The sequence below is a fragment of the Apiospora hydei genome (assembly GCF_038363865.1).
Source record: "Apiospora hydei strain CBS 114990 chromosome Unknown utg000008l_segment0_segment0, whole genome shotgun sequence".
Lineage (NCBI taxonomy): Eukaryota > Fungi > Ascomycota > Sordariomycetes > Amphisphaeriales > Apiosporaceae > Apiospora > Apiospora hydei.
This window is the reverse complement of record NW_027117367.1, coordinates 1,120,781-1,140,098: the sequence shown is the minus strand read 5'-3', so window position 1 is coordinate 1,140,098 and position 19,318 is coordinate 1,120,781. Positions and strand designations below refer to the sequence as shown.

At 54.3% G+C, this 19,318-nt stretch overlaps 8 protein-coding genes across 8 annotated transcripts; 4 read left to right on the top strand and 4 right to left on the bottom strand.

The window, feature by feature from the left end:
* Positions 1 to 164: 164 nt before the first annotated feature.
* On the top strand, positions 165 to 573 carry PG997_010937 (uncharacterized protein; the record flags this gene model as incomplete). The annotated part of the gene is made up of 2 exons (XM_066815252.1): positions 165 to 167; positions 241 to 573. The coding sequence occupies 2 exons, from the start codon at positions 165 to 167 to the stop codon at positions 571 to 573; spliced, it is 336 nt and encodes a 111-aa protein (XP_066664542.1).
* Positions 574 to 939: 366 nt separating this feature from the next.
* Positions 940 to 1,329, bottom strand: PG997_010936 (uncharacterized protein; the record flags this gene model as incomplete). Its single annotated transcript, XM_066815251.1, has 1 exon — positions 940 to 1,329. The coding sequence occupies one exon, from the start codon at positions 1,327 to 1,329 to the stop codon at positions 940 to 942; it is 390 nt and encodes a 129-aa protein (XP_066664541.1).
* A 442-nt stretch (positions 1,330 to 1,771) lies between these two features.
* On the bottom strand, positions 1,772 to 6,755 carry PG997_010935 (uncharacterized protein; the record flags this gene model as incomplete). The annotated part of the gene is made up of 17 exons (XM_066815250.1): positions 1,772 to 2,596; positions 2,666 to 2,723; positions 2,838 to 3,030; positions 3,084 to 3,231; positions 3,320 to 3,519; positions 3,584 to 3,619; positions 3,715 to 4,230; positions 4,297 to 4,332; positions 4,412 to 4,502; positions 4,586 to 4,788; positions 4,858 to 5,025; positions 5,093 to 5,141; positions 5,205 to 5,262; positions 5,324 to 5,373; positions 5,439 to 5,458; positions 5,521 to 6,370; positions 6,438 to 6,755. 17 exons carry the CDS (start codon positions 6,753 to 6,755, stop codon positions 1,772 to 1,774), a joined length of 3,819 nt encoding a protein of 1,272 aa, XP_066664540.1.
* Positions 6,756 to 8,961: 2,206 nt separating this feature from the next.
* On the top strand, positions 8,962 to 9,729 carry PG997_010934 (uncharacterized protein; the record flags this gene model as incomplete). Its single annotated transcript, XM_066815249.1, has 1 exon — positions 8,962 to 9,729. One exon carries the CDS (start codon positions 8,962 to 8,964, stop codon positions 9,727 to 9,729), a length of 768 nt encoding a protein of 255 aa, XP_066664539.1.
* Positions 9,730 to 10,331: 602 nt separating this feature from the next.
* Positions 10,332 to 11,574, bottom strand: PG997_010933 (uncharacterized protein; the record flags this gene model as incomplete). The annotated part of the gene is made up of 2 exons (XM_066815248.1): positions 10,332 to 11,163; positions 11,246 to 11,574. The coding sequence occupies 2 exons, from the start codon at positions 11,572 to 11,574 to the stop codon at positions 10,332 to 10,334; spliced, it is 1,161 nt and encodes a 386-aa protein (XP_066664538.1).
* Positions 11,575 to 12,133: 559 nt separating this feature from the next.
* Positions 12,134 to 13,122, bottom strand: PG997_010932 (uncharacterized protein; the record flags this gene model as incomplete). The annotated part of the gene is made up of 2 exons (XM_066815247.1): positions 12,134 to 12,524; positions 12,767 to 13,122. 2 exons carry the CDS (start codon positions 13,120 to 13,122, stop codon positions 12,134 to 12,136), a joined length of 747 nt encoding a protein of 248 aa, XP_066664537.1.
* A 704-nt stretch (positions 13,123 to 13,826) lies between these two features.
* On the top strand, positions 13,827 to 14,963 carry PG997_010931 (uncharacterized protein; the record flags this gene model as incomplete). The annotated part of the gene is made up of 1 exon (XM_066815246.1): positions 13,827 to 14,963. One exon carries the CDS (start codon positions 13,827 to 13,829, stop codon positions 14,961 to 14,963), a length of 1,137 nt encoding a protein of 378 aa, XP_066664536.1.
* Positions 14,964 to 17,115: 2,152 nt separating this feature from the next.
* On the top strand, positions 17,116 to 18,953 carry PG997_010930 (cytochrome P450; the record flags this gene model as incomplete). Its single annotated transcript, XM_066815245.1, has 5 exons — positions 17,116 to 17,193; positions 17,269 to 17,904; positions 17,969 to 18,352; positions 18,493 to 18,561; positions 18,678 to 18,953. The coding sequence occupies 5 exons, from the start codon at positions 17,116 to 17,118 to the stop codon at positions 18,951 to 18,953; spliced, it is 1,443 nt and encodes a 480-aa protein (XP_066664535.1).
* Positions 18,954 to 19,318: the final 365 nt, after the last annotated feature.

Below are 19,318 nucleotides of genomic sequence, written 5' to 3'. Positions count from 1 at the left end.
TGCTGCTTGTTAGGCGCGGTTCTAGCTTCCGCCTGAGCCAGCTCGATGCCTCAGCTAACTCTTGTCACGACTTTTTTGTTGCGCTGCGTACGACATACTTCAGTCTTCGCGGCCGTTTCAGAGCTTTGCTCAGTGTCTGGCAGTACTCCCACTGTGATTTCTACATGGTAAGTTCTCGGCACTCGCTGTAATATGAGTCTATCATGACCAGACGCTGAATACGCAAAACCGGCCCACTAGTGCGAGAAGTTTGAGGAACAGGAATTCGCCCCGGCGCAAAAGGACAGTTTCCCAGAGAGCAGCGACTCCGTTTACCAGTTCACACCACGCCCCATGGACCTGGTTCCCCTCATCAGCCGACACGAGTTCTACCGCAGATTTTATACCTGCTTCGAGACCTCGAAGCGGTACCACCTGCATCACACCTGCAAGGTCCTGCGGGGCCACTCGCACGACGTGCTGGACCGCCTCCCCAAGCGGACGCTGGAGTTGGAACCGGGCGGCGACAAGCGGGAGACCTTCTGGGGTCTCTATGCGCAGGATGCCGTGAGCCTGCAGCGGGTGCTGCTTTAAAATGCGACCTGCATTTTACCAGTTCTGGCGTTCTTCTTTGTTTGGGTACTCCGCCCCGGCTCTGAACCGGATCTGCAGAGTGCGAGCGTGCCGATAGGTATCATGACTGCTCTACTGTCCTTGTTCTGGAGTTTGTTTTTGAGTAGCCTTCAGTTTGGACGGTCTCACTGAGGGGCGGGGTGCGTTGAGGATAACGACGGATCAAGATTGCTGAGACGCCACAAGTATATGTGCCTGTATCCCCTCAAATTCAGAGACAATGAGAGCTTTCTATTTAACCGACGCGTCGACCACCCTGAATCAAGCCCCAATGACATCGATACTACCAGCAGTTGCGCATGTCTTAAACCCCCCAATACATGATGTTCACGTCCTTATCGCCGATATTCCAGGCGTATTGTGCTGGTCGACGTACAACTCCAGTTTCGGCTGTGTAGCATCCAGCTCGTATCCTGGAGCCCGGGTATACTGCTGACCCGAAACAACCGCAATGGGATGTGGATATGACGCAGGGGGGCCACTGTGAGGCTCGGGCTTGGGCTCGGGCGATCCGGATAGCGGGACGCGTTCCGCGCTTCTCTTGTGGCGGTTCCGTTGTCGTCTCCTCCGCAAGAGGAAGAAGGCCACCAGTGTAACGATTGCGATGAAAGCGACGGTGCAACCGATCCCTACCCCGACCGCCGCCCCGGTGCTCAGTCCCACTTCGGAAGATGGTGGCCGTTTAGCCTTCGGTAACTCATTTGGTTGCGGCACCATATCGGGGGAAAGGTGTCCTTCTTACGTAGGACAGCACGTGATCCAGGTCTAGAAAGGAGAACGAAGAAACTAAGCGGCGACAGTGTTATGTAATGTGCTCCCACACGGACTTTGCCAGGATGCCGGGGTTGGATGCAGGGGGTGTCATGCCAGTCAAGATCTTGCATCCTGGCAGCTGGGCCGCGTGCAGATCTAGCTGTAGCAACATTTCAGCAAGGAATGCATTTGCAAGACCAAACTACATGTGCATTAACACCAGTCAAGAGAGAAAATTCAACAGTAAATCATGTAAATAAACAGCGATGCTAGCCTATAGTTTAAGCTAAATATATGAAACAAGTCGCGCCTTATCGTGTATACCACCCCAAGAAAGTAATCCAAGCACCGTAATTTTCCCAACCGCTTCCTGCACCGTCTAGTTGACCCAGCTTGTAGTCGCACCCTAGTCTAGCGAGAGTTCAAGCCGCGGTCCTATGCGCGCAGCCTCCATCAGCCGGGCCAGAAACCCAGAAGCTCGCGCCGCCAAGCGACGGGGCGGCTCGTCCAGCGGCGATCGGATGTGAACCAAATCGACGCGGAGCGACCGGATGATGGCGAGGACCCGTTCCGCGTCCGGAGGCGCCAGTCCCGAGTCCATGGCCTGGGTGTACCGCTCGGTGACCCGGTCGAGATGGGTCTCCATCCACTCGAGCGACCGGCGCGCGGCGACGCGGTACCAGATGGGGATGAACTGCGCCGTGATGGGCCCGACACTGCCGAGCGCGGGCAGCTCCCGGCTGATCGACCGTGCCGCGTCTATCATGTTTGCCGTGTTGTTCAAGGCCAGGCCCCGCGTGATGGGCTCGTTGACGTATCGCCAGACGCCAATGACCTCGCCCAGCGTCGTCAGCAGCTCGTTCTGCGACGCCAGGCTGCGTAGGGACGCGGTGAGGATGTTGTTGAAGGCATCTTCGCTCATGGGGTCAGTGCCCGCCCTCTCTTGCCTGCTGAAAGGAAGGTTGAAGATTCTGCCTTTCATTTGGTTGAGATCCCGCTGGCAATGGATCAAGGCGGCTCGGTTGCCATGTGAACCAAGTTGATCGGCTAGGTATTGGCCTGGCGACCGGATACACTTACTACCACCCCGCCTAGGCAGATTCTCGGGAAGCCAATCGTGGTTCCAGTAATTCTCCCAGGCCTGGGTCGGCACAGGAGGGGAAGCCGCCTTGGAACCGTCTGGCAGGTAGCCTGAGAGGCAGCCGATGGCCAGGTCCCGAAGAATTTGTTTCTGGTGCATGTATTTCATCAGTTTTTGCCAAATGGGTAGTATTATGACTTTGGAATCGCGCAAACGTACATCTGGGTTGTGCTCGGTATCATAGTTGCTAATGAGTTCTTGCCGGGTTAGGGATGTGCTGTCCAGCCAGTCTATATGCGTGGATTCACAGCCTTCTCTTCTTGGTTGGCTGTCACACTGTCAGTCACTTGGCTGCATCCATGGTCAGTAAGGTCCGGGTCATGGCACTCACTATGCCGCAGAGGGTGTCGCCGGTGGCCCCCTCGAAGGGGTTCCAAGATGTGAAACGCCAGGATATCTCCTGTACCACTGTTCGGTAATGTACGCGAAGCCCCAGGCTACCATGGAGATTTTGAATTTGGGAAGACGCTTCTGGGCGAGAACCTGGAACTCCTTCGAAGACGACCCCGATCCTTGGAGACCCCCTCGTCACAGAGGTCCGGGTTCAAGAAGTCGTCTGCCATCTCGTCCGGCTGACAGAACGTCGAGAACTCCACGTGCATGTAACAAAGTGACACGGGACACACCGGGGTAGGCGTAAAGCTGGGAAGCTGTGGGTCTCGAGGGGTGATACCGTTGTCGTCACCACCACTGCCGCCCGGGCAGCTGTTGAACCACACCTTGCCCTGCTCTCCCAGTCAGTAATTGTTCATTTGACCAATTTGAAGCTTCAAACTCCCGCAGGGCTCCAGCCCCCTGCGTAGAGCAACATACCTGGGCGGTGTTGGGGTCCACTTCGATCATGTCAGCCCGTCCGATCCCACCCAGATTGGCAAAATGGAGGTTTGTGCCTCTAGCGCTGCCATGGTAGACAGCGCCCTGGGCATGCCAGAGGAATACGCTGCCTCCCAAGTCTGAACGTTCCGACTCGGGCCGCTCGCCTCCGTTAATCCAAACTCTTGTGTCTCCGTTGACTAAGAGACATTGGGATGTTAGATCAGACCAGATATGTGGGAAGTAATGTGAACAGCCTCTTACATTTGTCCACCCAGAGGTAATCAGCTCTTCCGTCACCTATTTCGCATCGAGACCATCGTTAGCTCAATCCCGTCTGTCTTGCTTGGATTTTACGGGGTCGTCCATCCATCGCCAAGTAAGTAAGTACTGACCGTTGACATCCGCAAAGCGTAGGTTGGCTCGATCCGTCTGCTTCTCGGCGAACTTGACCTGGCCCACGTCCCGCAGGTCGAACAGGTCCTGCTTGCAGTCGTTCAACCACGCGGTCGTGCGGCCGTTGGGCTCCATGCAGAGGTAGTCGACGCACCCGCTGCCCGTCAGATCCTGGAAGTAGGCGCCGATGTCCAACCGGCCGACGCCCCAGCCCTGCGTGCAACGCGGGGCGGTGCTGGTGCGCTGGCTGAAGGAAAACTTGCCGTCCTGCCAGCTCGTGAGCCAGACGGTGAGGGACCCGGTCTTCTTGTCGACGCCGATGACGTCGGCAAAGCCGTCGCCATTCCAGTCGCCGATGTGCAAGGCCTTTCTGTCCATGCCCGTTTGCAGAGCGATGTGGACCACCCCCCAGTCGGGGTATCCTGCAGTGCTCGGCGGCGTGTTGACGTTGGGAAAGATGGCAACGCTGCCTTCAGGGGATATCCATGCATAGTCATCGTTGCCTGAAGACAAAGCTGGTTAGTACATTGATCCCATGCAGCCCAGTTGGGCTTTTATAAGTAGGTGATCACATCACATACCTGTATTGGTCATGTCCCCGAAGAAGACTCCGTCTCCTAAAGAAAGAGTTCCAGTCAGTCAGTGCTTGGCTGCAATTTGCCGAGTCAAGAGTCAAGGTTGGGCAAGGAAACAAACCCTTTTGGTACTTCCCACCACTTCCGAGATTTTCCCAAGCTCTCACTTCGACCTCGCAAACACTTTTGCAGTCCACTGTGTATCGAAGATACTACGCAAGTTAGAGACGCACACCTCGGTGGCTGTGGCTGTTGACAGACAAAAGCTAGAATAGGATGGGGTGGTCAAACTTACGCTTGGTAGACCGGAGTACAGCCGTCCAAAGCCAATGTTCTGCCTGCCGCCGACATTCTGACCCATTCCGGCGTGCGTGACACCTAGGTCGTCCCAGTGAGGCGCCATGCTCTTGTCCGTTCCTCTCTGACTGATCCAGGTCCGGACTTTCCCAGTCTCGTCCACCCAAAGTATGTCAGATTTGAAATCACCGTTGATGTCCACTAAAATAGAAAACAGACCAGGTCGTCAGTTGATGTCCAATGCTCTTGTGGCAGCGTCTCTCAGCTTACCAAAACGCATCGACGCTATATCATCGATCGGCTGTGGTGGTGTAAAGACGATGCCTAGATCCTGCCAATACTCGGCTCTGTCCTGGAGTATGCCACCATTTCTCCAACAATGGACACTGCCGCCAGGGTTGATAACACAGTAGTCCAACCGTCCATCACCATCAATGTCTATAGAAGCATTAGCAAGAGCTGTTCAACAAGATCAACAACCAGGCAATGTAATCGTAGTACATACCGCCAAGGCGAACATCCTTCTGTGAATACCCGGATGGTACCGCTTTGAACTGCAGGCCTCCATGTTAATTTCGATTTCCCAGTTGGATGCCATGAATGGGTACCGGTCTTACCTTGCCCACATCTTTGAACGTTACTGATGAGAGTCCACCCATGTTGATTGAGACAAACCTGTTGCGGGCGACTTGGTTAGAAAGAGTCGGCCGGCGAATGTCAAAATGGCAGGACTTACATATTCCCGCTGGGATCGATGCAGATGAAATCATCCAATCCGTCATTATTCTGAGGGTAGTTAAGTTAGCATTGACATGACATGACATGGACAGAGTTTGTCTAAAACCACATACCACATCACCCCAACGGATACCTGTTTCGAAACATTAGTATATCGTGAACGTCAATATTAGTACAAGACAGTATGACACTTACCTCTGTTGATACAGAAATAATCTATCTTAGCTGGAATCACGTTCCAGCGCAGGCCTGGATAGTTGACGTAAACGTGTACCGTTTTGGTGTCCCCCGATACCACGACGAGGTCGTCCCTCTCGCCGCCGCGGTCGACACCGTAGACGTTGACAAGCTGCGCCGAGTACACGACTGGCTGGTGATCCTTGTCGAAGTTGCCGCTCATGATCTTACCACGCGGGGTAGACTTGTGAACATATCTCCCATCGCTCTTGATCTCTGGCGAGGTGCCCCGGAGAACCGGTTGGCCAGATCGTGGGTCCTGACTCCCGCTGTCGTACTTCTTGTCGCATTGGTTGCCGCTGCTGTTCTCGGCGTCGTCCTGGAAGCTGACGTCGCTGGAGGGAGGCTTGAGCCAACCTTCCTTTTCTTCGACTTGCTCGATCGCCAGGTGCCACACGGCGGCCATCCTGCTTTGGCCCACGACGTGAGGGTGAGTGCCGTCCGGGACGGGGCGTATCTGGTCTGTGCCGATGAAGCCGTCGTCCATGTCGGCCAAGTGAATCTTGTAGCCTGACATGGCCGTTTTGGCCACAAGATCGCGAATCTGCCTGTTGATGACCGACACGGCATCGGGCGTATTCAAGTTGGGGAGCAAAGTCGACAGGATAACGACGGCATCGGGAGACTCGGCGAAGCAGCCCAGGACAAGCTGTTCCATTCGCGAACCCGCATACTCGATGTCACGATTCTGGAGAGCATCGTTGGTACCGGCGTTGATCAGGATCAGGTTTGGCTTGTAAAAGGGGACCGCCGACTTGGCCTTCTCCTTGACTTGATCAATCGTGTACCCCGGCCAGCCCTCCACATCCTGTGAGGTCAGAACTGGTTAGCAAACGTGAATCACGCACCAACAGCAAAGGCTAATAAGGACTTACGTTGTCAGCCATGTTGCCGTACTTCCGGCTTCCTACCATGTTCACCTTCCAGCCCCTGGAGCGCAGTTTATCGCGCAGGAACTTGCGGTACGAACGGCCCTCGCTTTCCTCGTCTCCGGGCTGTCCGTACGTGATGGATGCACCGAGGGGCATAATGCGAAGATAGAAGTCCTTTGGCGCAACCTGCCGAGTGACAAGCTGGCCATGACTCTGAGTCTGGGGCTCTGTCTGGCGGACAGGGCCGGCCAAGATGATAGGGAGGAAGCATAGAATCAAGCCCAGCCCGTACGGACCGAGCAGGAAGTCTATGGCACGCATTGCGCAAAGAGAACCGAACACTGTATATGATATGCCTTATGAAGGGGGGAGTAATGATATGCTGAGCGGCTTGATAGGGGCGACCATGTTTCTGGCTCGGATGCTCCTTATATATAAGTCTATATACACAGATCAATGTTTGGCTGAACCTTCTGTGATCATCGTCCTGGTCGTCTATTCTGCTTCACCTCTTCCGTTGTGTGAGAGGGGTATGTACACAAACCCTGGTAGCGTGCAAAATCTGTGCAGATTCTGCATCTCGTACTCGTTGTCCACGCCGTTGGAGTAAGATATCGTGTGTTTGCCGCCATCCGAGAGGGGTCGATGGAGTGACCGAGTGACCGAGCCTAACAGTCTATCACACTGCATCTTGAAGTGAAATTCTGTTGAAGAGGGCCGACTCGACTTCGGCGGTGCTTCTTTCGGGCTCTCATCCATCAAAGAAGCGCTCGCAAGGTTCGATATCACGTACCGAAAAAGTAATCAGGCTTCGGTGTCTTAGCTGCATTGGGCCAGGGCCTGTTGCTCCTCGCTGTAGTAGGTGAGTTCTCCCGATTATCTCCCCGGCCCGTTCTGACCAGGCTTCCGCGCTTCTGTCCGCACCACCCTTTAGGGCTGTCATGGGTGGCGAGGAAATCTGTGCAGGAGGACCGATAAGTAACCAAGAAACGCTGATTGATGTTTGCATCTCTCGGTTGGGTCGAATCCGGTAAGCCTCTCCGTTACATCTCGGCGAAAACATCCGAGCACGTGTATTGATCCTTGTGTCCTGGACTAGCCCACCAGGCTACGAACCCCTGCGAGGCCAATTACCAAGATGACTTGATCCAAGCCCTCACTGCTCGGCGAGCCTTGTTTACTGGCGGGAAGAATCGCTCAGCCTATCGTATAATACTGATGATTTCCACCCTCGTTGGTAATATACTCGGATCTTATATGGCGAGATCTGTAAATGTAGGTGCAGTGCAGATCGAATGTTCTGCATGATGCGCGGTGATAATTTTAGAATTTGCTAGTGGGCGGGTGCGAAATTCCTGTCCAACAAGGGTCTGCTCAGTCCTTCTCCGTCTTGCATGTGGATCTGGACCCTGACCCTGCCCACAACGACATTCCATAAAACACGTACCAAGCACGGCCACCGACGCGCCTGGCCCAGGCAACTTGACGGAAGTCGCGCGTCAACGGCTGCCTATAACCGAGCCGTGCGCCTTGCTCCCATAGGCTCTTGGTCATTGTCCAATTAGTCGGCCGTGAAGTTCGACATGGGTTGAGTAATTATATTGTCACAGCCATATTTTTACTCTACTTGGTGGGTCGGCGATAGAAAAATGAAAAGAGCCTGCAAAAGTCACATGCATGGCTTGGATTCATGTCGAGAGGTGATGGGTGACAGAGCAAGGAATGGACGGCACAACTAGGACTGGCCGTGCGGACCCCCGATGGGCTCGACACCGAGGTTGGACCCAAGATCGAGCGCGGTGTGGAGAAGGGTTGCTAGCGAAGGCTTCATGGTTGAGGACGTCCTCGGCAGCCATCTCCCGCAACACGGATTTGAGACTGGGCACGATTTCTCGCTTGGAAATGAGACTTTTCCGTCAACAAAATAAAGGAATAAGTAACGGAGACTTGGGATTATACAATGCTGCCGTATACCTGTGGGTGTCACCGAGCCGACGGAGATACTATCCCCTTGAGCGCTGAAAACAACTCAAAGAGTGGAAACACCTTTTATAACACCTGATTGGGGGCCCTGACCACAGAACGCTACGCGCTTCAGGGGATAATCTGGCTGGCACTACTGCCTGGAATGGGGCTTGGCTAGGAAGATTTTCTACATATATGGAGAAGAACACGCGGTATCTAGGTCTAAAGTAGGTATTAGTAACCAACCCACGTGAAAACCCCGCAGCTGCTCATTCTCTTGAGGCGAGTTCACCCATCCTTCCTTCCCTTTCCCCGAGACAGGTTACCATACAGATCTATTCATTCAATTGCTATGATTACAGTAACCCCATCGACATTCTTTCCGACACTTGGACGAAAAGGCGTAGTGATCCGAGCAAACTCGTGGGCGCGTCCTCGGCCCTTCCTCTCTGCCAGATACTACTGCACTGGGCCTGGGAGGATCCCGCCGACCAAACGACTGCGCCGCTCGCTGCCTGCACGCGCAAATTTAAAAGCCGCCACCAGACTTCATTTCGCACCCATGTCTACCCTCACCTCTACACCCCACGGGAACTCGGAGGAGCTGTCTGACGAGTCCAACTGGGAAGGTTTTATGGGCAGTACATGCAAAGAGATGCATAAGGCAGGCCATGCTGAGTGGGGTTTCGTCATCTACCGATGTGCGTACGGCGACGACGCGCTCTGGGACCGCTACATGAAATATTTCAAAGAGGCCATCCACGACAAGCTGGTGGAGTGGGAGTGCGAGCACGTGGAAAAGTACGCGCGGTGGACCGTCGTGGAGGACGAGGCCGGCCTGCAGGGCGCCTCCAAGCTCCAGGTGCGCCGGCGCTTCGTCGAGTGGCGCGACCGGCACTGTGTCTGGCGGCCGGGACAGCCTTGGTTCGACAAGCACCTGCCCGAGTTTCGGCCGGACCGAAGGACGCTGCGCCTGCCGCGCTTCAACTACTGCCTCCACGTCGGCCAGGACTGCCTCGAGACCGTCGAGGCGCACGCCGCGGGCAAGCCCGCCGAGACGGACTTCCGTCCGGCGCCGTACCTGGTGGTGGCGCTCATCGACGCCGACTTTGTCGACCGTTCGCGGCCCGACGACTTTCACCAGCTCCCTCCCCTCGACGGCTGCACCCAGAAGTACGTGGGCTGGGAGTACACGCCGGCGGGGTCGGTCCCCGATTTCTATAACAATCACCACTATTGGACAATGGACGAGGATATAGAGTATAGGAGGCCACCCAAGATCTCGCCCTTCGGCTTAGGGACTATGCCTCTGGCAAAGGGGGAGCAATAATCCATACCGTCTAAGTAGCCCTCCTTAACGAGGGCGTAGGACTTAATTCATGTCTCTTTCGTTGGGTTGAAAAGTAGCCTTAGTGATGCTGGTTCATAGTGCCCCCAAGGCATCATGTGTTGATCGGCGTAAAGCGAGACCACCGGAATCCTGTTAAACACGAGCGGAGGCAGGCGAGTCTTGGCCCCCCAGAAACCCACTTCCTACTTAGGACTGATCCGGACTTGAGCTGTCGAGGGCCTGTGCTGACCGGCCCATAGTTGACTCATACCAACCTTGGAGGGAAGCTGATTGGTAATTTCGCGACTGGTAATTGCTATGGATGGGTGTACGCTACCAGACTGCATGATCCGAACAACTCGGATTCGATCAATATGCTAGGTGTAGTCCTCAAGGTCTGGTCTATGGGTTTCTATGTTGATGAACAAGGGCGAAGCCATCGAAAATAACCCTAGCTAGCCGCGGCTCGTGTAAGTATCGAGCGCTCTGTCAAGACCGACTTTACACTACGGAGGACGATTTGCGCATCACCTTGGCCGAGTCTGTCAAATACCGTAATGGTTTTTTTAGTATGGTTTGTCTGGCCCCATTCGAGAGCGTTGTTATTCAAGACACAGATGACCGTGATCTTTGAGCGGGTCGGGCCTGCCAAAAATCATACCGAGCAAGGCGGGTATATATAAGTCAGGGAAGATGCTCATGACGAGTTCCTGCTCTACGTTGATCCCCTGGCGCTCCATTGCACGCTCGCGAAGCGCCATCTCCGCCACCGAGAGGCCGTCGTTTACCGAGAACTTGAGGCCCAGCGGGAAATCGGGGCACCACCGTATGGTGGGCGCACGACCAATGCCGGCACCCGCATTCACCACGCGCTGCCTCTGGCGCAACCTGCGGCGAATGTAAATCGGCGTCGGCGATGGATTGTTGAAGTGGCAACCGCCGGTGTCCTCCTCCTCGAGAAAGAGATGGGTCGCGCCCCCTACACCGGACCTGAGCATGGGCAGGTCAAATGACAGATCGAGACGGCTCAAGTTGCCAAGTTGCTCAAAGGGGCGGAGGACGGCGCGCTCGTGGAGCACCGACCAGTAGGGCCTTTGGGTATGATCGAGCCAGATAGAAAGCTTTCGGAGGGATGGGAGAAGTTTATCGATTCCTTGGGGCATCTCGGTCCAGATCCGAGCCTGCTCCTGGAAGAGCGGCGCCAGTTCTCGTCCCGGGGCAGAAGGCTGGTCGTCGAAGTATTCGAAGAACGCAAGCGGGAGGCTCAGGGCGACCTCCAGCTTCTGGATGTGTGGTGCTACCAAGCCTTCGAACCCAAGGGACCCGGACGTTGCTGGCGAAGCGGATAAATACTGGAAGAGAGTGCCGATTGTATCTAGGTCTGTTATGTGGAAGCACACCTGCTCCCGCATCACGTCCAAGATCTCAAAGTATCTGATGATGCAATGTCAGCAATGCACAAAAAGAGGCCCCAAGCGTCCTGGGTTCATACAATCTTTTGCAAACTGCCATAAACGAGCTGGGTATCACAGCGTCGTCCTTGTCCTTCGTCTCCTCTTCCTTTGCCAAGGAGGATTCCTCGCATTGCCAATGTGGACCCCAGGTGGAACTCAGACGTCGTGCCCATATCCGGTTGTCCGGGTCATCGCCTGCAGGCCGCCGCTTGTCGCCAACATGCTCCGCGCCTAAATCCGGGTCAGAGCACCGAGTAAGCCGGAAACCAGCTTTCGAGGAGAGGAGGGTGATATGGATATGACCATTGCCGAGCAGATTAGCGTAAATATCGCGGCGGATCTCGATGGGGATAAGGAAGAGGGTGCTTGCAGATTGGGGTTTATATGACATTATGATCGAGCATTGAAGTGGAATGGGTGAGGTTGAATCCCCGGCCAAGATGGTTGTTGGTTTTATTTTTGGTTGGCCTGGTGCGGGGTGTGGCGTAGCAGTGGGGGCTGTTGGTTGGTTGGTTGGTTGGTGTATTGAAAAGGGTGACTGGGATAAGGGGAAGGCAACCCCGTACGATGAGTCCGGAAACCACCACATCCTGCCCAGCTCGTGTATCCGAGCACGGTATCTTGGAAACTCTTTCCTCTACCACGGGTGTTGTTTTGAAGCTTTGGAGACTGGGGGCCTACATTGACGGTAATGAACAACTTCAGAGTCACGTCGGATGTTCATTGAATGGTTGTGCTAACGCAACGAGTGCCTGCCCATTGGATTCCAGTTGAGCCACACCATCTGGGTCTCGACCAACAATTTCTCGACGCTTTGCCCATGGCTTTCCAACGACCTCTCCAGCCTCTCTCTGTCTTCTAGCGATGATTCCTCCAACAGATGTGTGTGTCCCAAGAGGAAGGGGGAAGTCGTGAAACCATTATGGCCATTCATAACCATGTGGTGCGCTCTACGGGCCAGCGAGATACCGCTGTCGCAACCGGCGCCTAACTTGGATCGGCCGTGGCGACGAGCCGAGTTTGCATCCTCGTCCTGCTCCCTCCTTATCCTCTAGGAAGTGACACAACGGGTCTTCGTCCAGATGATGGAGCTTGGGTAGCTCGAGCGACAAGGTTAAATGAGGGTTGTTGGTCACCAGAGGCTCGAAAGGTCGGAGTACGGCACGCTCGTCCACAGCCGACCAATAGACCTTGTCGGTATGGTCAAGCCAGACACGGAGCAGCTGAAGAGAAGGCAGGTGCGCCTCAAGATTTCGAGGTAGCGCGAGCCAGACACGAACATTCTCGTCGAGTGGAGCAGCGTCCGGGATGGCTAAGGCCTCGAAGAACTGCAAGGGAAGACTCACAGTGATATCCAGCTTGGTGATATTTGGCAAAAGCGAACGATGGAAACCAACATCCGTACTAGTGAATGGCGCCGAAGAAACCGGCGGAGGCTCAAATAGCATGTCTGCTGTGGCAAGGTCGGTTATTTGAAAGCGGACCTGCTCCCTCACCCAAACCCCGACCTCGACATACCTAGAAACCGGCGATCAGATCGAGATGGGTCGCAAGCGGCGCGATGCATTTAAATTGATACTTACAGTCTTTTGCAGGTGGCCAAAAATGAATTGCGCGATCCCGCATGGCTCCCATCGGTCCCTTCCTCCCCATCGGCAAGGGCGACTTCCTCGCATTCCCAATGGGGGCCCCAGGTAGAGGCTAGGCGCCGACGATATTTTTGCATACCAGAGCCATCAGCCGAGGGCGGAGGCCGCCGCTCGCCGCCTAGGTGCCCGGCGCTTAGTTCCGGGTCGAGGCACCGGGTAAGCCGGATCCGACCTTGCGGGGACAAGGTGATGTGGATACCAGCGGTGTCGATTAGGTCGGCATAGATGGCGCGGCGAATCTCGATTGGAACAAGGAAGAGGCTGCTGGTGGACTGGAGGTTGTATGACATGATAGCTGAGCTCAGACCGGATTGAAGCAAAGATGGTTGAAATGGAAGCTAATTACGCTTGGAGGAGTGGCAGTTGGTTTTGTATTGGCTGGCCTGGTGCGGGGTGTAGTGTGGCGGTGAGGGCTGTTAGTTCTTAGGTGCCGAAAAGAGGCAGTACACTTCTAGTTCCACAATCGCGTATGTTGCATCCTTGCTAGCTCTGCGCGATGAGATTTGTAAAGCTTTCAATGTATTAGCAATATAACCTCGGTCGATGTCTCTTTGTTCTGTTCCTTGATCGGCCGTGCGGTTTCGCCATGAACTTCCAGTACAATAGTACATCCGAACAAAGGCCTACAAGTCTAGCTCTCATCGTGGCCTGAGTAGAACAATGACATTGTTCGCGAATCAACTGGCGTGTTCTACGATCTCCCGATATGTGTCGGGATCTCAAGGGTTGTTACTTGAACCCACCACCCGAGCATATTTCCCGACTGCGCAAAGTATATGTAATGACAGCATACGGGCCGTTATGGCCATTCCGAGTGTGCCAGAAACGGATCGGGTGCGCGAAGCTCGACCCTCCCATATAAAATGGCGTTTTCCCCTATCCTAGTTCGAGACTTGGACTGGTCCGCTCACCCTCGACAGACTTAACAACGATTAGTCATACGACCAAACCACACACCACAACAAAAGAACACATGAACACACAGTTTACAACAATGGCCGCAGAAAGCTCAACATCTACCCAAGGGCAACTGGCCCCGGAGAAAATCGTGTACGCCTGTACCCATATCGAGATGGTCTCAGACAGACCAATGGTAAGACGCATCTATGAACAGCTGGTGAAGGAGCGATTAACCGAGCCTCTCGGCAAGATTGCTTACCTTCAGCAGTATTGCAACGCCTGCCTGCGCCGCGAACGGGAGACAGACCAGCACAGAGGGCAATTAGGGAATTGGTTCCAAATGGTGATGCAGCCAGTGTGGGCCAAGAGACACAACTGCGAGGATCGTGTCTCGCTCATGCTGATGTTCGTCAAGATGTGGTCGGCGCTGACCGACGTAGCCCTGCTCACGCAGCTAAGCGATAGTGGTGACCGCCTGATCTACGATGGGTTCAGTGGCTTCCGCTACTGGTGCAAAATAGTTAGCCGGAACCTGAACACGGATGAAGACCCCGATGCCTTGAATCGGCTCTTGGACGTCATTGTGCACTTCTACGGCTGGTTTGTGCGCCAAGAGATCGAGAGGGTGATGACACATTACCAGCGGCTGCGGCCCATCTCGCAGTGGTCCATGGAGCGAGTGTGGCCGGTAGCGAACATCCCTACTTTTGTAACTAGGAGCAACCAGTTTCATGAGCGTGTGCGGATCTTCCGTGAACATGCTCAGAACATCAAATCCTTCCAGGCGGACTTACTCCAAGTTTACGACAGCCTTTGCCATGCGGCCAGCGCCTGGACCGGCGAGCTCTTGGGCCCCCCTCAGCACAACGACATGAAGTTGGAGGTTCTCCTGCCGCACATCGAGTGGAGCCAGGTGATGTCACGGAGCGACGTCAAACATCTGGCGCAACTGATCATGAGGGTCAACGCAGAGTCGATGTTGTTCAAATGCCAGCTCTACCAGATGTACCAACTCGACGACAGGTACAGGGAAGCCAGCAAGACGGACGTAAAGCATATGCTGGACTGTATCGAATCTTTGGAGTATCACTCCAAGAGGCTGCTTCCTTTTGAAGAAAAGCGGCGAGAAGCATGGGATAAGTGGGTGGAATTCGCCAAGCCGTTTGCCGGCCTCCTTCGGATCCAGCCAGAGGAAGATGAACATACGGAGTATATCATCGTGTTTGATTAGAGGTAAGGTGCATATTATAACTTCACCCTGGACTTGATGCCCCGAGTCTCGCCTTCATTGTGGGGGACTTGTTCCTTACACGATCAACCAGGTGATCAATACTCTTTTCACTGGGAATTTTGCTCGTAACTTTTAAAATAACATCAGTGCGAGTTAAAATTGGCGGATACGGATAGTAATGGAAATTGATATAAATCCAAGTTGTAAAAACAAACGTACCATGAATAAATTGATACCTAAAATTGCCGAGAGAATATACGAGCGATTGAAATTGTTAGCTTCATTTGGGGAGGCAGCCGCTATACCACCCTGGCCAGGGGGGCTTGACAGAGTCAAAGAAGCGACCCGGTATTATATGAGGATTATGTTCGACTTTAAGGACTAGCTAACCACTCACCTTCTTGTTGAAGTGTGCCATAGCGAGAACATAGTGTACGTTGCTGTCGCAGACCAGCCCGCACCCGCAACTAATATTAGATTCCGTGGCTCTCACTCAGACGCACTGAGATCCTCTTGCCCCCTCACTTTCATGTGTAGACGCCATTCTGTGCAAATGCATAATCACGGAGTTAGGTGAAGTGGCATCATTATCCCCGATGGTGACATGAACCATGGCCCGGTTCAAACCCCGATGACTCTCTACAATGAGGCGTCTTTTGCTCCCCCTTAAGCACCGGTTAATCCCGACGTCATCACTTGTGGGCGGCCGGTGGTGGGCCGTCAGTATGGGCTTGTTCTGGTTGGTCGGGAATGCGAGCTGTCTGGCTGCTTTGAAACGCTGGAAAAAGTTTGGCAAAGACGGAGCCTAGGGAGAGGATCGTGTTATGAAACTCAAGAAGATTGGGAAGTGATGTATCCAAGGTAAACTCACCCCTGCCAACCTACCCGGGATGGGGTTCAGAATTGAATCCAAACCCCCGTCCGGGACTCACAATATTGCTCCGTGCACGTAAGTCGTAGGTGCTGAGATCTCCGCCAAGTAATAATGTATGCTCGGGTTCTGCCGTACCCGAATGTCGAATAGCGGAGGAAGAATGCGAACCTAATGTTACGTATAAAGTTATGCTCAGCAGTAGTTATGACAGATGGGCCGGGCCTTGCGACCCGGTCACTAAAAGTGACCTCTGCAACATCCGGACCTGGGACTCCTGGGATCTCTAACCTGGGATCCCCTAGACGGCTTACTTGCCACCGTTTCTTCTTTCTTCTACATTACGGCAAAGAAGCCAACAAGGTGTTCCTGGCGGTCTCGGCCGGCTTTTTTTGTACCCATCTGTGTAGAGATCCCTTAATCCCAGGGTGCAACAAGTCCATAGGTTCCATTTTCATGGCTATCATGAAAGTCGAAAGCGTCATACATCAACTGTGAATCGGACGATGGTAGATCAGGTTGGTTGTCGCCACGACTTTGCTACTATCCGTGGCCGCACGTCTTATGGGAAACCACGGATATGCTTCCGTTTTCAAGTCCTGCTGATCTGCACTGGGTCTCTGTGGGGGCCCCTGTTTGCGGGCTCGGCACTTCATGCCCTCTGGATATATGGGGAAGAGCCAAGAGGGCTCAGTGAACGGCGGCATCCGGTAAAAGGCTGATGTAATGGCGTACCTATTAAGCATTGGGCCCAGCTGGGAAACCCGACGATGCGATGCTGATCGTGCCCAATATGTGCATAAAGCAGCCAAGTTTTGGTTACCTGCGGGTCTCTCTCATTAGACCTTGCCCGCTGGACCAATCAGATTGGTACTATAGTCCCAGTATTACCGATGCCCACTTTCCCCACGATGCATTATTCGCGTCGCGAGCGTTAATGCATAAGGAGGCGGATGTCGAATCCTCCCTCGTACATTATTCAATCTTTGTACATGGCTTAAATCAGCGGGTGCCAGCTAAACCGGCATACATAGAGCATTTATACAACGACTCGGAATGATATAGTCCGCAAAAGACTTCTATACACCATTTAGGGGGTAGAGAACGCGCGGACACGAACTCAGATGCACGCACACCCGCATTCACACGTAGATATATATATATATATAGATTCGTCTTATATTGCTCTTCATTTTCTCCTCTGTCATCCATCTCGCCTACACACTTACCTACTCAGTGTTCCATTTCTAATTGGTTGCAAGAACATTCTCCGTTATCACGATGACGCTTTTAGATGCCCTCGCTACACAAGGCAGCCTCACCAAACCGGCAAATATGATGGGCGCCGTCACCATTTCGGTAAGTTATGAAAAGTCCCTCAAAATAACCATGGCTTGTTTTCCAAACCATCTGACCAACCCGCCATGTTGCTAGCTTATCCTCTACGTGGTTAGCACCATCATATACCGCCTATGGTTTCACCCTCTAGCCAAGGTCCCGGGTCCCAAGTACATGGCGTTGTGGGATGTCCCGAGTCAATGGCGATCCTTCATCACGATGGACATGGTCCGCCACGCGACGGTGCTGCACCGCCAGTACGGCCCCCTCGTCCGCATCGGCCCGGACCGCCTCGCCATCGAGGGCAGCGTCAGCTGGCCCGAGGTGTACGGCGTCCGCAGCAGCCGCGCCGACAACGAGTACAGCAAGGTGCCCGGCCTCGCGTTCCCGAACGACCACATGGCCCTCCTCGGCGCGGGCCGGGACGACCACCGGCGCCAGCGGCGGCAGATGGGCCACGCGTTCAGCTCGTCGGCGCTGCACGAGCAGGAGGCCATAATCACGCGCTACGTCGACAAGTTCATGGACGCGATCACGGCGCGGGCGCGGGCCGGCGAGGCGCTCAATTTGGTCGACTGGCTCAACTTCACCACGTTCGACATCATTGGCGACCTCGCGTTCGCCGACACCTTCCGCAGCCTCGACGGCGACACGACGTTCGTCAAGAACATCTTCCGCGGCGTCGTGGGCGGCGCCTACCGCCGCTTCTGGGTCCAGTTCCCTATGCTCAAGGTGCCCCTGATGATGGCGGTGGGCCGCAAAGAGCTCGCGGCGGCGACCGCGGCGGGCGAGGGAGAACTTCCGGCTCGGCCGGGTGAAGGGCCAAGCGCGCATGGCCATGGGCGCCGAGCCCAAGGACGGACGCCGCGACTTCGCAACCTACATGCTGCGGAAGGGCAAGGATGGCGAGTCGGTCCTGAGCGACGCCGAGGTACAGGCCTTGTCGTCGGTCCTGGTCATCGCCGGCAGCGAGACGACGGCCACGGCTCTTTCGGGCTTTACGTTCTTCATCGGCACTCATGCCGAGAAGCGCCGGGTCCTGGAAGAGGAGATCCGCAACAGCTTCGCCGACGAGGCCGAGATTACGATGACGAGCACGGGGCATCTCGAGTACCTCAACGCGGTCATCGAGGAAATGCTGAGGCTGTACCCCCGGCGGCGTCGCAGTCGCCACGAGTTAGTCCGGGAGCTATAGTGCATGGGCAGTGGGTGCCACGCGGTGTATGTGTCTCCTCCACACCTCACGCGAGCAAATTACTGTTTCTACAACAAGCCATTATCGCGTTATACTAACACGGTGGTGTCTAGACTAAAATCCAGGTTTTCCAACACGCAACGAACCGCAATCCGGATAGCTTCGCGGACCCGGACTCATTTGAGCCCGAGAGAGTAAGTAACAAACCACCGAGACCGAGACTTTCGCAACCCAACACTATGTCCATACTAGACGATTTACTTTTTCTTTCTTCGTTTTGAATCGTGGCTGACTCGGTACTTTCATCCAGTGGCTTGGCCCAAACCACGCCCGCTACAACCCCCGCTACGCGGGCGACAAAAGGGAGGTGGTCAAGCCCTTCAGCACCGGGCCGCGGGACTGCATCGGCAAGAACCTGGCATACGCGGAGATGCGCGTCATCATCTGCCGCCTCCTGTACCGCTTCGAGATCGAGTTGTTGCCGGGGCAAGAGCGATGGATGGACGACCAGAAGGCCGCTTTCGTATGGGTCAAAGGGCCGCTGGTAGTGAGGCTGAAGCCACATGTGGGTGCGGTTTTGGATTAGATATCTTCAGTGCATAGAGCGGCTTGCGGGGTTTGACTTTGATATGATATTGGCTAGGTAGTAGGAATGGGTAGATCATTTAGCTTTCGGTGGTTACAAAAACACCATTTTACACAAGATTTCCTAAAACCACTGTCCATTGTAAGACCCATCTCCGAAACAGCCCAAAGGATAGAAATAAGTCATTAAGTGAAATCAAGCCGCACTGTCTTTGTTCTCAAAACAAGGTGATTATCTCGGAACACCATTTATTGTACTTGCAGGAAACATCTCCGAAGTACTAGGGTAGACCATTGTATATATATCTTTTTTCATCCGGGGTTTCTTTGGGTTTCTGGAAGGTCAGAACATCGTCATCGACCACA